Source organism: Sylvia atricapilla, chromosome 1 (assembly GCF_009819655.1).
Source record: "Sylvia atricapilla isolate bSylAtr1 chromosome 1, bSylAtr1.pri, whole genome shotgun sequence".
Classification (NCBI taxonomy): Eukaryota; Metazoa; Chordata; class Aves; order Passeriformes; family Sylviidae; genus Sylvia; species Sylvia atricapilla.
In genome coordinates, this window is record NC_089140.1 from 25,023,474 (window position 1) to 25,043,815 (window position 20,342).

Below are 20,342 nucleotides of genomic sequence, written 5' to 3' on the forward strand. Positions count from 1 at the left end.
CTAAAGTCTTCTAGACCAGATGATCATTTCCCTTTCAACCTTACAGTCATCCCATCTCTTAGACACAGCTCCAAGAGAAATTCAGAGAAGCTTTCCACACTTAAATGAGAAGCAGAAGGAGAAGAAGGGCAAAAGAAAAGAAGAAAAAACCCAAATAGTCACGATAAATATTCTTTTGCTCAGCCATGACTAACCTCCAGCAACTGAACCAAGGGCAAACCTGTACGCTGATTCTGCAATCTGGATGAGAACAGGTCGAGACACATCTCCTGAAGCTTTCTGTCAAGACAGGATTTAACACAAAAGGAAAGACAAGAAAAATAATCAAAACATTTCATTTCCCAAGAGAAAGTTTCATGATCAGACAGATATAAATATATGGACACCTGGAAAAAATTCCACAATATACTAGAGATTTTGTTCTCAATTATTACTTCTTTTCCACTGATTTCTAAGTGTCATATAAGGCAGCCTCTTCAGATTGGAACAACAAAGAAAATAGACTGATACTACAACAGAATTATACAACTCTAAAATCAATAGTCTAAATGTGGCCTAAATGAGGGCTTACATATTGCCTCCTAAGTCATTAATTTTCTACAGATAAAAGCAATTCCAGCTTGGAATTTCTTTCTACTGTCGCCAAAATCAGGTACACCTATTACTTCCCAGGCCACCAAACCAAGTATGCAAGCATTCACACAGATTAGCTAAAGGAAAATAAGGTTCCATAAAGCACACCCACAATTTCATTTTGCTCACAGTCTATGAGTGCTAGATTCAACACAATGAAAAACAAATTTCAGCAGTGTTCCAGATTTAAAATTACTACCTAATGAAAGAAAATAATAAGAAAACAAGAGTTCTGCAGAGGTTCTAAGTCTTTCATACTTACTAGCACTTTTTGCAGTATGATCTTTTTACGATACCACAAGTAAAGCAACAAAATAAAAAAAAATGGATACATTTTCTTGTGTTTACATTTTAGTTGATGCCAATATAGGTGGAGTTAAGCAGAAATAAATTGAAGATATCAATGTAGCCGAAAATTCTTTCAGTCTCAGGATCAAGCAGCTGACATTAAAAAGGAATTGGGTGGAAAAAAATGAAAACATAGTATGCATACACAGAAGAAATGGTAACATTTAAGTAGGTTCATATGTCCTCGCCTCTCAGAACTATGTAAATCATGGTAGCATAGACAGGCCCCAAAGCAAAAAAAATGAAGAAACTGCTACTTTCATCACACATTTTTGTCTATGTTTTACTGCCACCTATTATAACTTGGATATTCAGCCCAATGCAAATGCTTTTACCTCCTTTAGGAGTCTTCTAGGAACAGATGGTGAGCTTTTGGGAGCCAACTCATTTGAATTCACCCCAGCATCATCATCATTTAGTCACTGCTCAAACAAACAGAAAACCACCACCCCAGATAGAGTCTTGGAGTGGTGGGGGGGTGTTCACATGTAGGGGAGGCAGGAGAAGAAAAAAGAGAAGCAAAAGAGATGTATGTGTACACACACACACAGAGGCCTGGCTTATGGCCTGGTAGTCCTAAAAATGTAGCCTGGATCAACCCATTGTGGTCAAACTGGCGTCTCCGCACAGATCCAGAGCAGGAAAAAAGAAAACCAACAAAAAACCCTTGGTCTCACAAGACACAAAGTTAAGACTGCCTTAAAATAGCGACAGAGAGAAACAGAAGGGTTAGTTTTAAATCAATCTGTATAAAAACTTGTGTATCTATCTGTATAAAAACTTTTGACAATGAAAATGCAAAATATGATAAGATAATACAAAAACTAAAAGATCAACAGGTTTGACATTTAAAGAATACTTCTATTTCCTTTTGCTTCAAAATCAAAAAGTCCATTTGTGGTTATAGCATTGAAAGTAAATATCCTTTAGGTTTTGGACATGCAAAGAATATTAATATTTTTTTCTTAAACTGTGATGTTAGTTTATACATAAGCTCTCCTATTTTGATATTCAGCAGAGTATATAGCAAAGCAGAGAACACTGTGAAGCCAGAAATATGCATATGTGTTCAAAACAAGGGCTGCCATTTCATAGGCTATATGCTGGATTTTACCATCCATATTTGAAGTAGAAAGTCTCTTTTCCTCATTAAAAAGAACACAGAGCAATGGAATCATAAAACTTAATTAGGAATCTAATCGTTACTGAACAGCTGGATGACACTCCTATACATTTTGTCTTTTCAAAGTAAATTACATTGACTTGTCAAAATGGAGCCCAACAGGAAGGGGCACAAAGAAGAGATGTAGAGAACATGCACAGGTTAAAAAGTAAATTCTAACAAGATTATACTCCTTACAGTTGTTACAGAACACAAGACAAAAGCAAGTTGAATGACAACAACAGGAAGAGGTTTGCTATCTATTTACCTGACACTGGAAACAAATAAAGCATTGTGCTGGCTTCTGTTCTTACCTGCCTCTGAGCCTCAGCCAAGTTGTAGGGCAACGTCCCTTCTTCCAGAGGAGCGATTCTTTCAATATCAGCTAACGTCATGCGCCTGAGGAAATTAATTCACATTAGTATTTGCTCAGAGGTTGGTCTTCAGATCACTAAAAGTTACCTCCATGTGACCACTACACTACACTCTCTTGTTCCCCAATACCACCTTCCACTCCTTTCATGAAGTAAAGAAGAGAAGAGGAAAGAGAGGAGGATAGCTAATTCTCTACTTACCCCCGTGGCTCATAAAGATCTGCTAACTGAAACAAGATGTCAACTTCCATGGGTGTAACCTGACCAAATTTCTGGGCTGCCAGAACAAACTCCTCTGCAACAGAAGAAAAATACAGAAAGCTAAATGAAATAAAACCAGAAGAAATAATCCAGAGCACCCAAAAGTTGCACTGTATTTTAGTAAAAAGTAGAAGATGCTGGTTGGGGAAGGTGAAAGGGGAGTAAGTTACTCAACACAGAAGTGTTCCTGTCAGTACATAAATGTGTGCTTTAAACAGTCTGTCCTTCATGCAAGTAAGTACAACTCTCTGGTCTTAAAGCTTAGTGCTACCAGCAGGATTTAGGATATTTGACATACGGTATCAATCAGCTGCAGGTCAGAGGGAAAAATATAAAATAAAAAGCAAACAAAGAAAAACCCCCAAAACAGGAGTCAAGAGATGTGGAACTTTTCATGCATAGTCCCAGGAGGCCACATTAATGAAACTCTGGTGTTGCACAGGGAATTCACTATAAAAGTGGTTAGATATAGCAGATAACATCTTGTTCCAAGCTTGTAGATCAGCTTTCTGTGCCGCCAATACAAGTTTATGGAATTCTTCAACTACCCTTGAAGGTCACTTTAATAGGCTGCCAATTTGGCAGGAGTCCTAGGAAGTTTTTTAACTTTTAAATATCTTTACATACTTTCCTCACCCTGCCCCCACCACCAGTTTACTAGGACCTTTTTCTGATTGAAACAAAATGAAAAAGCTGGAGGGTGGACTCCAACAGGACTGTACAACACAGAGTGGGAAAGCAAGGAATGGTAACAAGGCAGAGACTTCCCCCCCAGCTGATTTAAAAGCATACAGATGAGGTCTTTCCCTCCAAATACCCAAGGAAACTTCCAGACTGCAAATATTTCTACCAACCCTTAGTGACTTCCACATCTTTTCTATTTCCAGCCAGAGTACTGTAGATCTTTCTAATGAGCTCCATGTTGTTAAGGAGAGAATTAAATCCATTAAAATAGGAAAAGCTGACCTGATGGGAAGTGGTACCTCCAGCAGCCTACAGAACAGACAGTAAAAGAAGAAAAGAGAAAGAAGATTGTTACAAGACTAAAAAATCCTTGAAACAAAAGTTTTCAAACAACGTTCTTTTAAAAGAGTGACAGCAGCACAGGCTTTCTTTTTTAAAAAAACCTGCAAAATAAAGAACTTTAAACTATGAAGGATTCTTATGTTACTGAAACTAATCATGACCAGAATATAAAACTCTCCCCACCCTACAAACCTAAACAAATACATATGCAGGATTATAACAACATAACCAGTAGTAATTTACAAAGTTCAAGTTTCAGTACTGCTTCAGTTGGAAATGTTTCATAAGTTGGCTTATTTCTAGTAATGAGGAAATCTACTACATGTAAAGCATATTACTATATAGAAAATTTCAACAAAACCAAAACATATTCTGAAAAAAGGTCAACTGAAACCTTTAAATTCACAGGCATTTCAAGTCATAGAAAACCAGCCGTAAGCTCTCAGGCTTATATCAGGCAGTCAAACATAATGGGAACAATAAGGTTTGAACAGTTACTCATTTTCAAATGAGATCTGAGCCTAAACCTTTGTTTTAAAGTGGTGTTGGGTCTGCACACAGAAACATTATTGGATCAATTCGCTATTTAAATTATAAGATCAATGATCAAGCAAATTTCTGAAAATAATATGCATAAGCTTGCCAAAATATAACTGATCTTGAGGGATAATCAAAAATCATATCTGATGTTTTACAAAAGAGCATATGACCCAGGAAGGCTGGTAACAAAACTGTGAGGGAACCATGGGAGAAAGTACGAGATCTCACTGTCAGCCCCTAAATCTTCCGGCTATGCTTTTTGCTGCATGCATCTTCTAATATTCTGGCCAGAATCAGCACTCCTCATGACTTCACACATCCCTCTGAAACTCTCCCTTGCAAGTCAAAGCAGAACACACCTTTAAGCAGATCTTCGAACCTGAATATGGCCAAACTTTGGGTCACTTGGAATGTGCTACCACAAGTTCCCAAAATTATAAACTGTGGTCAAAACCAAGTGTACCTCTTTTGTTTCTTCAGTGACACTGCAGAGCTGAAGTATCTAATTCAGTTTATGCACTCCAAACTGAGACAAAATATACAGTCTAGTGTAACAACTATCAGTCAAGATACAGTCAATGTCCTTGGTCGATGTTCCAGTTCATATTCTGTCCCAGGTACTTGGAAATCACATTCAGGAGCTTAGAATTTACATTAAAAAGCAAGTTCTTTGAGGGATGTCCTAAGTGGGATGTAACGGCATTGAAAAGTATTTGACACAGTCTACTATGAGGGAGTGGCTGGAAAAAGGCGAGCTCTACATTTGTAGGCCATTACTAAGGTCCATCTACATTCTTTGTCTTTTGTCTCTGGAAACCAAGAACAGAGGCTATATATTCAGCAATCAGGGTTAATTTTCATATGCATAGACAATAACCATTAGACTTCAAAAACATGCATCCTCAAGCTGGATAACACATCATATAGTGGTCAAGGTACATAAGAAAAGGAATCCCACATCTGTATCCCAGGTCTGCCAGCTGGGATACCAGAACTACTCACAGCTACTAGACATTCTTCTACAAATGGTGTCAGCATGTGTGGCCGGATAGTGACCATAATGTCCCTGAAGTCCATAGCTGTGACTCTTCCAGACTGAGCGTTGTCTCTCTGTACAAAGGCTTGTTTTGCATGTTCTAACTGTATCTCCTGAAAACATATGGGGGAAAAAAAGCAATTAGGTTCAAAATAATCACCTTAACAGTTACATTTAATATAAGTAATGCAATCCTACAAGACTCTCGTACCTAACAAAACACTACTACATGCAATCTAATTTTAACTGACTGTTGTATGTATATTTTATGCAAATTTCATCCTTTTCTTTTAGCCTTTCCTATGGTCTCTATCACTGACCTCAGCACCTAGGACAAGACAACATCAGGATTTCTTTGCTGTCTGGACATTATGTAATGCAATTCATTTAAGTGAGAAATGGAGAACACACACCAAACACCAGTGCATGTAATATCCCACTAATGAACATTGGAGTCTTCCATGATGTGCATTATCCAGTTTATTGCATGTGTCACAGCAGGTCAAAATACTTCTTGTAAAAGCCCTCACTACTCCCTGATGGAAGACAATGAAATCATCAGAGATTTCCATGTAAACACCTACTAATCTGGGAAGGATTCCCTCAAAGAGCATCCTTATTTAAAACATAAAGTTGTTTGTCTACAAAAGATACCAGCAGTCTAATTTAGAACTCCTTGTATCATGACTGAATAAAGATCAGTTCTCAGTATTTCAGTAGTAGTAACAGGCACAAACATTGTCTGATACAACCACCTGATAATCTCATTTTGCGATTCAAATGAACTACTGAGAGAAAAGAGGTGTAAAAAGGCATATAATCTCTCAAAGTTGTATCTTTTCCTACTGCGACCTTCACCCTTTCTTCTTAAATTACTGCTAGAGTACTTTCTTTTTTTGTCATTTAAAAGGAACAATCCTGCACAGATAGAAACTTGACATATGAAATTTTGTTCAGTTCTACAGGTTTTTTAAAAATAGAAATACCTTTGGTCATGTAGTTAGACTTCCCAACCTGTATTTTCTAGCTGAATGGAGAAACACAAATCATTGCCATGTATTCCCTTTAAGCTTCAAGGATCATAAAAACTTCTTCACTGGAAGAACAGTGCTTATTCTGAATATATATTCATAGTCAGTTATTAAGAAAATGGAATCAGAGCAAAACTATGTCAGTAATACTAAGCAAGCCTTGCAGTGGACCATGACACTATCCAACTATTTCCATTTTATTTGTAAAGATGCGCCTTGAAGTACGTACTAATCCAAGACTTGAGCTAGTCAAGACTCACCATCATGAAGTATTCACAGTAAATATCATCTCCTGTAAATTGATAATTGTCTCACTGCAGCGTTCAAGAGTGAAGGGCGAAAGGCAAACTCAGATGGAGTAGGGTCAGAACTGCCAGAGGCCTGCAGATGCCATCCCTCTCTCCTTCTATTCACTCAGTTCACACTGCCACTCAAACCATGCTTGTCTTTTTATTTCAGCCTTCTGACTTTGCCAGTTTCTGTCCTAATTTCTAATTACAGCACTGTATCCTGTATGATGAAAACCTCCTAATATATTAGGCAGAGGGAGGAAACGGGGGGGGGGTGAAGAAAGATTAATCTGAAATTTCTTCTTTTGATGGGAAATGCTCATAGGGGTTATAATTTGAAGTCGTACAATTTCAGTTCAGTCACAGTTTCTTTACATTACAGACCCCTATGCTGAAGTGTTACAATTCAGCAAAAATACTCACTCTGGCTGGATACAGCCATGCAAGTTCTTACTGCACCCCAATTGAGACTATAATTTCAACAGAAATTTAGAAGGAAGCAATTTTGGACGGTTTATGGTGAGATGAGCACAAAAACACTTCGTCAGCTTGAGGCAGGCAACTACTTGGGAGGCAGAGAGCTCTGCAGAGGAGTTAAGTATAATAAAGCTTGTATCCTAAATACTCATCACCTAACAGGGAGAAACACATGAAAAAATGAGCAAAAATATTTGTCATTAAATGGAAGGACCAACAAAGAAAATATAAATTGTATTTAGCAGAAAGACTACGTGGGAAACAGTGAATGTTGCTTTCTTTTTCTTCCCTCATTCAATATGTTTTAACTACTGAAACTGCTGGCAGTGTTTCATTGGCAGAATCCAGCACTAAAATGCAGTAAAAAAACCTGGACACCACTTGCAGAAGTCCAATCTGTTCCTGTGTACACCCATCAGTGAGTCTGGAGGTATTATGCCATTGGTGTGACCTTGGCTGACAGTGATGTCTTTAGCCACAGAACAAAGGCAGGGCTCATGCTCCAAAGAGGTGCATCAAGTGCATGTTTCTTGTCATAACCCAGCTAACTGCAAAAAAGCTGCTAGTACTACAGCCGAGAAAAAGCCAAAATACCCCATCCTCTCCTTGCTAACATGATTCTTTCCAATTTTATTGGTAAACTGGAACCTACTGGAGAGAATTATCCCACTTGGTTAAACACACTGTCAAGGTCTTGATGCTGCCATTTACCCATCTTCTTGTCAGCTAGAAAAGAGCCATTTAGCTGTAGACAGTCAGCAAGACAAAACTGTGAATGGGATGATGCCAATCTTCTGAAACTTCCTATTCACACCTTCTCCTTAGTTCAGAAACTAAGTTTCAGTTCAAAATGGCTTATGCATACTGCACATAGATAAAGAAGAGTGACCTCAGAAAGCTAGAGACTTTTTAGGCTATGATTATTTTGAGCAGTGCTACACATTTTTGAGTTACACCAAGAATAAAGAAGCACAAGGATCTTCAGCCACACGACATTCCTAAACCATGACCATGGATGGCAGCAGTATGGCACACAAGAACATGCAGACAATCACATGGTAACAAAGAATCTCAGAATTAAATTCCAGACAGACGTATGAAGTCTATCGCAAACAAACCAGACATATGTCACTTTTTTAATTGCTGCACAGTGCCTATCAATGCAATAAACTCCTTAAAAGTGTCTGCCTCAAAAGAAAGGCTATGCATTCCCTAAGCCTCCATGCCTGAAAACTGAGACAACTCACAGCATAACTACATTTCAAAATGAGTTCAGTAGCTACTGGCAATTTATCAGGAAATTCTTTATGAGATGTTCGAAACTTATGTTATGCATATGCAGCTAATATAAAAATTATCACCTTAAAAATAAACTGAAAAACAATAAAGCAAAGTTATATTCTTCAGAGATGGCATCTGACTTGCAATAATTTTATTACTTTATTTATATTTATAAATTTAATTTCAGTCCCATATTTTTTTTACCTAGACAGACTAAGGTTTAAAGAAATACAATCCTCTTTACTTTGCAATACAAATTACAGATCCTAAAGAACCTTCTCCAACTAGACTTTCTGTAAACTTAGATATACATAGAAAACAAGCATCTTCCTTGATGCTGGAAGTCCAGAATTCCCCCAGGTAGCATAAGACTTTGTGAAAAATTAATTTGTACATCATGGCAGGCACGCTGGCACCAGAATTCTAATGAAATTATTTCTTATCTGGGGATTTTACCCCAGCTTTCACTTACAGCTCATTAAAAGCTTCTTTACCTTCCACTTAGATAGAAATTTATGTTTGCATTCCATCCCAATGGATCTACAAGTTATCAGATACAACACAATCTTTGCCATTGGAGTAGATCCCAAGGTTCAATTATGGAGAGTACGACTTCATCAACTAATATTAGCGGCATAAATAAATTCCCAGACAATGCAGAAATGGTTTTACCAGGCCCACATATAAGCATATGTTAAAATTCATTGTGTGGAATAGATTTTACATGCTGAGAAATGGACTGATGTTGCTCTTTGTAAGGCAGACTTGCCACTTAAGTGATGATGTAACATGACCATATCCAAACAGATGAATATGATGGGTATACAGCATAGATAGATGAGCTAATTTTAAGCTAGCAAATGAGCAGGGTAAAACAACACACCTTGTGCTCCAAGTTGATGTAAATAGATTGTCGACTGTATTAGAGCCAAGGAGTCTGGAGGCTATACTTTCAGGCATCTCTGTTATTGCAGACAGAAAAAGTGCTGGCAGGATATAAATATTCAGAATCCTATATAAACACTTAATATTTAAAGCCACAAGAGATCCACCTTGTGCATGGATAAAATATACTAACGTTATTTTCCAACTACCTCGAGCTTTGTCAGAAGTGATGATTAGTCCAAATGCTCCAACAGATAATGATCATGGAACAAGTTTATGTGACATAATAGGACTCAATGTAAAGGAATTTGAATCTAGCTAGATTATTCCATTAGAAGTTGCAAATTGCATTGTACTTACAAAGCAGTACCTGAAGGCCTTACAGAACCATCTGGTCCACGTTAAGGGCAATGTAAAGTGCATTCACACATCAGGAATGCAGAAAGGTAATTTGGTATCCACTGTGGTCTCCTGCTGTCTAAGGTCCAAGGTCTAGACATCAGACCAAAAAGACTGACTCACGCACAGGCAGAATGTCAGAAGGAAAGGCTGAGTACTAAAGGTTACAGAGCTTAAAGGAAGATTTCCATGCCTGTGAACAGTAACTCCCCACTTTGCACCGAGAGCCATTTCTGTGTCCAAACTTCAGCATCTGTAATACAATGCTGCAAGGCAAGTATCAGCAGGGAAACTTATGTGATTCAAGGATTTACAGTTCTAGAAAGTGGGTAAACAGATGTACCCAATTACTGTGACTGACTGGGCATCCTAATAGATTGCATTGATAACAGGCAGCTTCAGCAGTCTTAGGACAATTAATTTGTTTGAAAATCCTTGCTGCCTGCACCAGTGCTGACAGCATCTACATTAGCAGCATTAGAACTTTTCCTGAGTGCATCTCACCTCTCCAGAGACACCCAGAATTGTCATCCTTATTCTCCTGGTTTATGCTCTTCCTCCCATGTTTCTGACCTATATGGATCAGGACCAAAAGGGCTGGCTGGTCCATTAGGACCACTGACACATCTTCCAACATAACCAATTATCCCCACAGTATCATCCTATCCAAGAAAAGTCCTTTCAGATAAGAGGAACATCCCCTCCCAAGATGAGTCCTAATAGCTAGGACTAATCTCCAAAGTTAGAAAACTCCTTCCTCAGTGCTTGCTTTCCCTAATTCAAGTTAAAAACATGTAAGAACCCAAAGAACGACTCAAATATTCCAAATATCCAGCCTTAACATTACAAGCTCTTTTAGGTCCATGGTTCTAACCTCTCTTAACTTCTTTCAACAACCATGACACACACACTTTTTTTTTTTTTTTTTTTTTTTTAATGCTAAAAAAGTGTCATATTTTCATTCTGAGTTTTTTTCTACAGGTTTTCTTAAGCAAATAGACAGATGAGGCAAACAGGACTGGTACTTTGTTAAAACTGTGACTTTAAACCACTAAAATCAGGATACATTTCCAAGACTTATTCTGTAGTTGGAAGGAGATACCAGAATACATTGCCAGAGGCATTTTTTCCTAATCAAGTAGCACATTTGCTTTTTCATTCAAAAGAAGTCCTGATTTCTATTTCTGTCACAAAACTGGTTTATGTCTTAGCTATTTAGGAGTTACAATAGTCAATACAAAGCCTAAGGGAATACGATTAAATCATGTGATACCTGACGTCCTCTTCATACAAAGTTAATTAGGCTCTGTTCTACAAAGTCAATTTGAAACATTTGTCTCAATAGCATTATCTTAATTATTCCTCATCAAAATGATACCACCTCCTACTGTGAACTAACATACTTGTGTAAACAAGAAAAAAAGAAACCTTGCAGTCTTGAAGCAGGTTCCCATTTGAAAACTCTCTAGTGTAAATACTAATACAGGCATTAAGTATTCAGGAGGAATACAAATAAGAAACTCACGTGTTTCACCTCTTTTCCTACTGAAGACTATTTTTAACAGTACTGATGAAATACAGATAATCGGGGGATTTTTTATTAGGATAATATTTTATTTCCTGTAACAAAGTATCCAAAAGTATGAATAGCCAATAATTCCTTGCAAAAAGTAGTATTTTATCCTTAATACGCTACAAGCAAATTTTCCCTCTTTAAGATAAGCTTAATTAAAAAAGATCAAAGGTAAAGTGTGTGGAAATGGCTTGTAACAAATACTACTGGATATGAGGGCTGAATTAAATATATGTTTGGTAAACATGCTGTTTACAGACAGAAGTACTTCTTAATACGAGTCTGACAAGTTGAGTCCAAAATGTCCAATACTGTTATTTAACATTCTTTGACTTTTGATTTAAAAATACAGGAGATTTTCAGACATTGAAGTCTAGGTTTTTAATTTCATGTCTATGTCTACTCAAAAGTGTAGAAAAAAAATTGCCTTCTGCATACAAGTGCAAAAACAAAGGAAAAAGAAAAAAAAAACCCAATGAGCCTGAATCAGCAGTTTTTCCAATAGCATATCCTATTTATCAACATACTATACAAGTCCAGCACTGAGTTTAAAAGCCTGCACTTGGCATGTACTTCAACTTCACTACCGGCATGGTATTTGGCAAGTTTGCAAATACTTTGATTCTTGCATCCTTCTTATTGCTCTTGACAAACCATACTGTATCAGACCCACCAGTAGAAACTGAGTGAACTCCGGATATGTCAGGTGTCTTTTTCTATCCTTTCCAAAATGCAGCTGTACGAACTCTGAATTCCAGTTAAAAGGAATGTGCTGATGAATCGTGGTCTGGCCAAAAACTTGTTTAGCATCCTCTGGGAAGAAAAAAAAAATGTTCATTTAGTAATAAAATAAAATAAAATAAAATAAAGTAAAATAACAATAGAGACAAACATATAAACAAATATGATACTTTGTAACAGGAAAGTAACACTGTTGATACAACTTAGTAACATATTGTAAAGCAAACTTAATGTTTTTTGTTTACCCAAATCATTACACTCACAAATAGTTTCTGAAAAATATTTTTATTTGTTAAGTTTTATATGCACAGCATTTAATTAAAAGAAACTCAGATATTTGAAATATGTTTCAAATTCAAACCAGGGAAGATTAAAAGACAATTTATAAAAAGATGACTAACGCTAACTTATTTTCGGCATTATCTTTTCAAGTTGCTAACAATGAAAGTTTTGTGCCACTACAATTCACGCTTTTGAATTTTTCCCAGAGTTCTCCACATTCAAACAAATCAACCACAAAACCACCATTATTCCAAGATCCACTTTTCTGGAATTACTTATGGAGCACTGACAAACAGGACAGGGGATGGGGGGAGACATGGCAGGCAGGAATAAAAACCTATCACCAGCCCTATGCAGATTATAAACCTAAATCTCTTCAACAAGGAGGGGGGCAGTGTGACAAGTATGATCACACTTAAAAAAAGGCTTCATATTTAGTAGTCACAACTGGGCAACAATTTACTACACACTTGGCAGACTGGTAATACACAGCAGTTTCTGTGAAGATGCAACTATTTTATAGTTGCAGTCAGCAGTAAGGACAATACATTTCTGCAACTAGATATCAATATATTGTAAGTAATGAAAACAGCAATGACATCTGAGCAAGTACTTGTCTCAAAGGAAAGAGCCCACTTCAATGTGAGAGTTTTGTCTCAGCAAAAAAAAAAAAAAGAAAAAATAGGGCAAAGATATCCTCTGAAGACAAGCTCAAGGCCAGAGGTTCCCAGCTGCTATATGCCTTCCTAATTGCTGTATGACTCTTCCAGCAACTCAAGCCAAGAGCCAGTTCTTGTCTCCTGTGAGCTCCTGTGAGCAAGGAGAGATGGTTCCCAGGAGTCACTCCCTACCCACAGGCTGGGCCAGAAGCTGGTCTGATCCCTTCACGCTTGGTGGAAGAAATACCAGGAGTCCAAACCACGAGCTCCTGTCTGTCTCTGTGAGCAGCAGAGCTGCAAGCTAGTTCCCAAGCACGGCTGGTGCCTGGGGTTGAGGAAATCAGCACATCTTAGTGCTTGCCTGCGTTCAGAACAAGCTGGGAGTCACACCACTGGAGCCAGCCTCTGCCTGCCAGGCAGGACTGGGAGCCACCTTCCAGCTCATTCCAGTGCCACAGGCAAAGGTGGGAGCTGACTCCTTGGGGTGATGTGGTTGTGTCTCCAGTGCATGCTGAGTTCTGGCTTCTGGTTCAGTCCATGCCAGGCAGGCACAGCAGCTCTGCTGACTTGGGGAAATCCAACCAGAGTGGAATCCCCTCTTTTAGGCAAGGAAGCAGGGAAAAAAGTGAGAATGAAGTGGCACAGCTGAGAGCCAGGAAGATGACAGGAAGAGCCCAAGTAAATGAAGAATAAAGACACAGAGAAAAACAGTCACGAAGAGATGAAAGGGGCAGGTGTCCTGCTGCACTGACCCAAAAGCCCTGCAGATGGTATTACCCACAAGAACACCTTGTTCTAAAGCAAGAAGGCTTCACAGAGAGAGCAGAAATGAAATTGCAGACCTCTTCCCATCTCACAACCCAGTCTGTAGGTTCAGTTTTAAAAACACAGCACCCACTGATCCCAGGAAATCCGTGGTGAAAGAGCAAGTTGGATTTAACTTACAAACAGAAAGACTAACCCCAGTTAACCTCAAATTCATAAAATTCATAACTCCAAGTCCTAATGTCCTTTGAGAATTTTCTCCAAGCGAAGTCAATGCCCCCAGGACAGCCACATTGTTCATTCATGTCTTAAGCTCCATCACAGCCAGCTTGGATCTTGTCTGCCAGCATTCTCCAGGGGCAAAATTCTCAAAATTCTGCTCTCAAGACAGTGGGAGAGAAAGTCTATTGGTATAGGGTGAGGTCCTATCCCTCTACTTGAAGTCTTTCATTTAGAGTGCTTCCTACTGACACAGCTCAAGGCACCTTGCCACATGTCACTGGAGATCACATTTATAAAGTTCCTGCTTTCTGCCAGACTTTCTTCAAAGAAGGCATCTGGCATGAAAAAGACAGCCTGTCTTGCCTGTGTACAAGACAAAATAAAGGTTGTCTCCTTCTGGCAGTGGCGACTGCTCTTCCAGAGATTTAAAGACATTCACAGAGAAGTCAGATGTTCATCTGCTTCCTCTTTCCCTCTCATCCCACATCCAGAACTTCCCCAGAGCAAGCCACTGATACTGTGTAGATGAGATCAGAAAAAAAATCATCATTTACCAAAAGCTATGTTTGGCTGGACTCCAGACTTGCCTTTGTTAGAGAAAAAAGGTACATTCTTACCTGATGAAGGTAGGAGATAGCAGAAACCTAGCTAGTATAAAATGAGTCTGAAATATGTTTTGATGGAGCAAGGCTCCACACAATTCTTACTTCAAATTGTTAACATACGAAAGCTGCAGAGTCTCCTTTGACTATGCCCTTGTAATTTTATTTTAATTTATTATCATACATTAGCCACCACGAAGGAACAATGTATCCTGCTCCCCCAGCTCTGTGTACTGTAAACCCTCCTTGGCTAGAGCCCAAAATTAAAATTCCATCTCAAGAAAATGAAACATACAATCATAGAATGGTTTGGGTTGAAAGAGACCTTAAAGATCATTAAGCTTCAACCACCCTGCCATGGGCAGGGACACCCTTCACTAGATCATGCTTCTCAAAACCTCAACCAACTATGAACAAATCCAGAGATGAGGCATCTACAACTTCTCTGGGCAAGACATCTCTGTGTCTCACCACTGTCACAGTAAAGAATTTCTTCCATATATCTAACTTAAACATACTCTCTTTCAGTTTATAACCATTCTCCCTTGTCCTATCTTGTAGGCTCCCTTTAGGTACTGGAAGGCTGCAGTCAGGTCACCTCAAAGCCTTCTCTCCTTTAGGCTGAACAATTCCAATTCTCTCCACCTTTCATCAGAGGAGAGGTGCTCCATCCCTTTAATCATGGGTTTCCTCCTCTGGACTTGCTCTGACAGATCCATGTCCTTCCTGTGCTGGGGACCCCAGAGCCAGATGGAGCACTGCAGGTGGGGTCTCACCAGAACACAGCAGAGGGGCAGAATCCCCTCCCTCACCCTGGTGACCACGCTGCTTTTGGTGCAGCCCAGGACACGTCTGGCTTCCTGGGCTGCAAGGGCACATTACTAACACAAGTCTAAACAGTCAAGAAGTGAAAAGAATGGTAACTTCAGACTAAATACAGTGTTTAATTATTGGCATTACAATAGGCGAAGGAACACACAGCAATGAAAGTGAAAACCTCATCAAGCCAATTAGGAATATAATAAGGTCTCTATCCAGACTGTTTGCATTCCCTTGTCTGTTTTAGAGATTAAAGGCCACAAGCATGTTTCAGAAGTTCATGTAAGTACAAGTATCACTCTAAACAGCCAAGTTAAAGATGTGCACTTAATTTTTCCTATGACTTGGGAAACACAGACTACCGTATTAGTGTAGATACAGTCAGAGAACCCACACAACTTGATATTTTCACAATCTTACTGTATGTTGATATCACTATGACTTGGCAACTACTACCAGATGCTTTTCTGACAGAATGCATTTTGGATTATACAGTGCAGGCAGCTGACTGGAAGATTGCCTACTGTGTTTCTACTGATTCTTTGATGGCATGAGACATGGTATTGTCTTTGCCACTGCCTTTTTACACATACCCCATACTTCCTTTTTGCAGCCATTTATGGTGCACAAACTCCTATGCACCCAGTGAACAGTCTTCTTCCTCTCCTCTCACTAGGTCTCATTATCCATTCATCTACCACATCACTGACTCAAGTCTCATCTGTAGGCAGACTACCCAATTCAGACATTAAAAACCATTCATACTACATAAAAAATTTGAAGTGTTTTAGCTTGTGATTTAACCATCAAAAGGTATCCAATTATGTACCAGAACTTACTCCAAGTTATTGTTCAGTTCTCACAGTGTCTAAGCCCAGTAATAAAATAAAAAATATACAATAAAAAATGTAGTTTTGCATTAAACCTGGAGTTGGAAGTTCCACAGCTACCCACAAGTCACTTAGCTAAACCCAGAGAACCTGAGGTGTGCTTCAGTAGCCAGGAGTTTTTGTCTATTTAGATTTTTTTTTAAAGGAACCTATTTCAGAGCTACAGAATAATTTGTAATGGAAAGAGCATCTGCATTTCATGGAGCCCAGCCACTAGTCAAAGAAAGTCCAATCAGAAGAGGTTGCTCAAGACCATGGCCAGATGAGGCTCAAATACCCCTTCATGAATTTTTGATTCAGGATGTCAGAGTAAGGGAACTTTGAAATCCCAGAGGGTCATAATCAGTGGCACAGGGTCTAGTTGGAAGCCTGTCACTAGTGGCATTCCCTAAGGTTCAGTACTGGGCCCACTTTTAATCAGGAAGTTCCACCTGAACATGAGGAAGAACTTCTTTACTGTGTGGGTATCTGAGCACTGAAGCAGATTTCCCAGAGAGGCTGTGGAGTCTCCCTAACAGGAGATCCTCAAAAACCATCTGGTCACAATCCTGTGCTGTGTGGTCTGGGATGACCCTGCTTGAACAGGAAGATTGGATCAGATGACCCCCCCTGTGGTCCCTTCCAACAGGACCCAATCAGTGATTCTGTGAATATCTCCAAGAACAGAGATTCCACAATCTCTCTGGACAACTGTGCTTTGATCCTGAACAAATATTTTATCAAAATATCTGATAAATGGAAGCCTAAAAATCCAGTTCAGAACACTGTTTAATTGTTTTAGTTTTAAAAAAGCAAAATGTTAATGCTTCAATGTCAAGAGCCGTAACAGCAAGAAAATCAATCTAAAGCTGGCAAAAGATACAACCATTTGTGTATTTGCATTGTTGAAACCAGAGCTGTCAGAAAGCAAAACAAACAACAGTTGAAGATTTTAAACACTCACTTCAGAAATCCATGCTGTCACTTTATCAATCTTTCAAAAAATTCAACTTTGCAACTCAATTTTAAAACAAATTGCAAGGTTCTGAAACAAATAATTGTTTGACCCTCCACAGTCTCTAACTAAAAAAATAGCTACCTTGCCATTCGTTTCTGATCACTGCATGAAAGAGTTGTTTTATTTTCCCTCCAGGTGATCTGCCTGCTGATCTACAGTGGGGGTTTTTGGTCCTTTAAATCCTGGGGACCTTCTTCTCTGCAGTGTACTGATGTGTATGTTTAAATGCTTATTGCACAAACAAGCATGCTGCATTCACGCTTTCATTCCTGTGACTCCATTCCATTTTCATTCTTATGACATTCCATTTCCTGTGATTAAGAAGTAAAATAGAAATAAAGCACGCTTTGGAATAACTACAGACACTCTTGATACAACAAGGATTACCAAGATTCTCCCAATGAAATTTGGATTTATACATTTTCGATTTTAAAAGGAAAACTCTGAACATCATTCCACTGTATTTTGTATCTAATGAAAGTCACTTAACAGAAAACACTACTAAAATCTTTACTGGGTACAGTCCATAAGTATCTGACATATTAATCCGAAATTCTTTCAAACTATTTATTTTCCAAGTTTATTTTTCAAATGTATTTTGCAAATATATTTTTCATGTGTTGTCATCATTAGGCCCAGTAAGGTCAACACAGTCTCAACAGAATCTCAAAAATTTCATGATCATCTACAAAAATCCACTGATCTTACAAAATAGTCACAACATTTCTGCAGAAAACCTGTCATCCTCAGCTGTATTTTATATAAAATCTATACATTTTATATATCTTATTCCTTTACACAATTAAATTATTTGAACATAGTAGAGAAAACCTGTACCAAAGCCCTGGGCCTTGAGAAAAAATTATATTACCCTGATGATATTTGAAATAGCAACTTCTGTAAAGAACATGAACTATCTACCTCCCGCAAAGAAGAAAATGATTTTGCTTTGATGAGAATAGCTGTTTCAACATCACAACTAGGAAACCCCAGCACCCTACCAACCACCTGACCTCAAGTTCAGAGGAGATGAGGACAGAATCATTTCCACAGGCTTTGGTTCGCACTGACCACTGGAAACAATTCCACATTTTCCACAATTTTCGTGATCCTGAGTACACCACCAGGTTCTGCAACTTCTTCCTCATGCACAAGCATGAGACATATGGGTCCAGGCATAACACTGAGGGAGGAAGAGCTGGAAGAAGCCTCATCTCTGGTCCTGATCTCTCTCTGATGAGGTTTTCTGTAGAGATGCCTACACCTCAGTGACCCCAACCCCCTGATTTAACTTCCCAGCCTTATCTCGGACCTGCCTCATATCCCTATGGACATGTCTGGCTGATCCTGGTCACTGTCACCAGACCTGCTTTTCTGTCCATGCTCAGGTAGCATGGGACTGCACCCTTTGTCACTGAGCGCTGTTCTTAGGAACCAGCCTCTTGGCACTCTCATTCACTTCGGGGTTTTCAGTGGGCTGGGGCAGCCAGCTCCTGCTGCTCCTGGAAACAGAAAAATTACAGAACAGTAGAATATCCTGAGTTGGATGGGACTCACAATGATCACTGAAGTCCATCTCCTGGCCCTGCACAGAGCAACCCCAAGAATCACACCACCAGCCTGAGAACATTGTTCAAACGCTTCTGGAACTCTGTCAGGCTGGGTGCTGTGACCACTTCCCTGCTGAACCAGATCCAGCGCCCAACCACTGCTTGGTGAAGAACCTTTTTCCATTATCTAACCTAAGTCTCTGCTGATACAGTTTCACGCCATTCCCTCTGGTCCTATGGTTCTTCAGCTCAGGGCACTGTGACCCCCTTAGCCCATCATCCACGTTGAAGACAACAGCAAAGAAACTGTTAAACATCTCTGCCTTATCTATGTCCCTGTTTGTGAGGTGACCATTCTCATCACATGTTATAACACAATGTTATTTCTGGACTGTGTTTTGCTATTAGCATATTTAAAAATACTTTTTTTTCCCCCCAACATTTTTGGCCAGCATCAATTTCAGTTGAGCTTGGGCCACATAAATTTTCTATGTATAATGGACTGGACATACATCTGGTTTTGCCTTAGCTCCAAAGTAGATCCTTGCTCTGCCAGGCCAGCCTTCTGCCAGGCTTCCTTTACTTATGACATTTTGAAGAACAATAAACTTGTGTAAAAGCATATGTGTAGAGACAGGTACATACATATATATCTATATATATGTATGTCAGAAATAACCAAGTAATAACTCTATGTATTATTTTGCTTTACTGGAATTGTTGGGATTTATCCAAGATTTGGGGTTGGCCTATTTTTTGTTTGGTGGTTTGCTTTGGGGTTTTTGGTTGTTTTATTTCGGTTTTGTTTGTTTATTTGTTTTGTGTGGGTTTTGTTTGGTTTTGTTTTGTTTTCTTGGTTTTTTATGTACTGTTGCGAACTTCAAATTCACAGCTAGTTAGAATTTATTTCCATCCTTGATAATGATGACTTTTATTTTAGAAAAGTATGTCAACATCACATCTGTTCAGATAAGATGTGGAATGATAGGTAATCCAAGTACTTGGCTGGGTTTTCCATTTATCTCTATTTATGTAGAAGAGGAACAACACTCTGGAAGTACAAGCATTGCAATCACCTTCTTCATCTCCCTGCTCCTTTGTTAAGGAAATAGCTGAAATAGTTTCATGATGACCATGCAATAAATTGAATAAAATATTGGAGTAGTTTCATTACTAAGGACAGCGAAGGAAAGGTACTCACCGCTCCAACCTCCCTCAATAAAGCATTAAGAGCAGCAAGGGCTGTCACAGCCACCTTTTTCCACAGGTTAGAAGCCCTGAAATAATAAACTAATACTGTATTTTCATTTCCTCTTAGTTTCTCACAAAGCATCGACCACAACCTTTTTTGCAATTGTGACTTAAAAAAAAGAAATTGAATTAGGTTACTTCTTCTTTAAAATATTAGCAAGAAAGTAGTAGAACACTCAAAGTGAAGCTAGCAGAGTAGAAATGGAGCACACAATTTGTAGATAATGAGAGTGTACAACATGACTCAG

At 38.8% G+C, this 20,342-nt stretch overlaps 1 protein-coding gene across 2 annotated transcripts in view; it reads right to left on the reverse strand.

The window, feature by feature from the left end:
* SLC25A13 (solute carrier family 25 member 13) overlaps window positions 1-20,342 on the reverse strand; it is a 102,447-nt gene that overhangs the window by 37,158 nt on the left and 44,947 nt on the right. For both annotated transcript variants that reach the window (XM_066317719.1, XM_066317710.1), the window contains 6 exons: window positions 11,990-12,129; window positions 5,347-5,493; window positions 3,633-3,771; window positions 2,719-2,812; window positions 2,458-2,542; window positions 195-279 (listed from right to left, as the gene is read on the reverse strand). In XM_066317719.1, coding sequence (XP_066173816.1) covers window positions 195-279; window positions 2,458-2,542; window positions 2,719-2,812; window positions 3,633-3,771; window positions 5,347-5,493; window positions 11,990-12,129 — 690 coding nt within the window. The remainder of the gene's footprint in view (window positions 1-194; window positions 280-2,457; window positions 2,543-2,718; window positions 2,813-3,632; window positions 3,772-5,346; window positions 5,494-11,989; window positions 12,130-20,342) is intronic.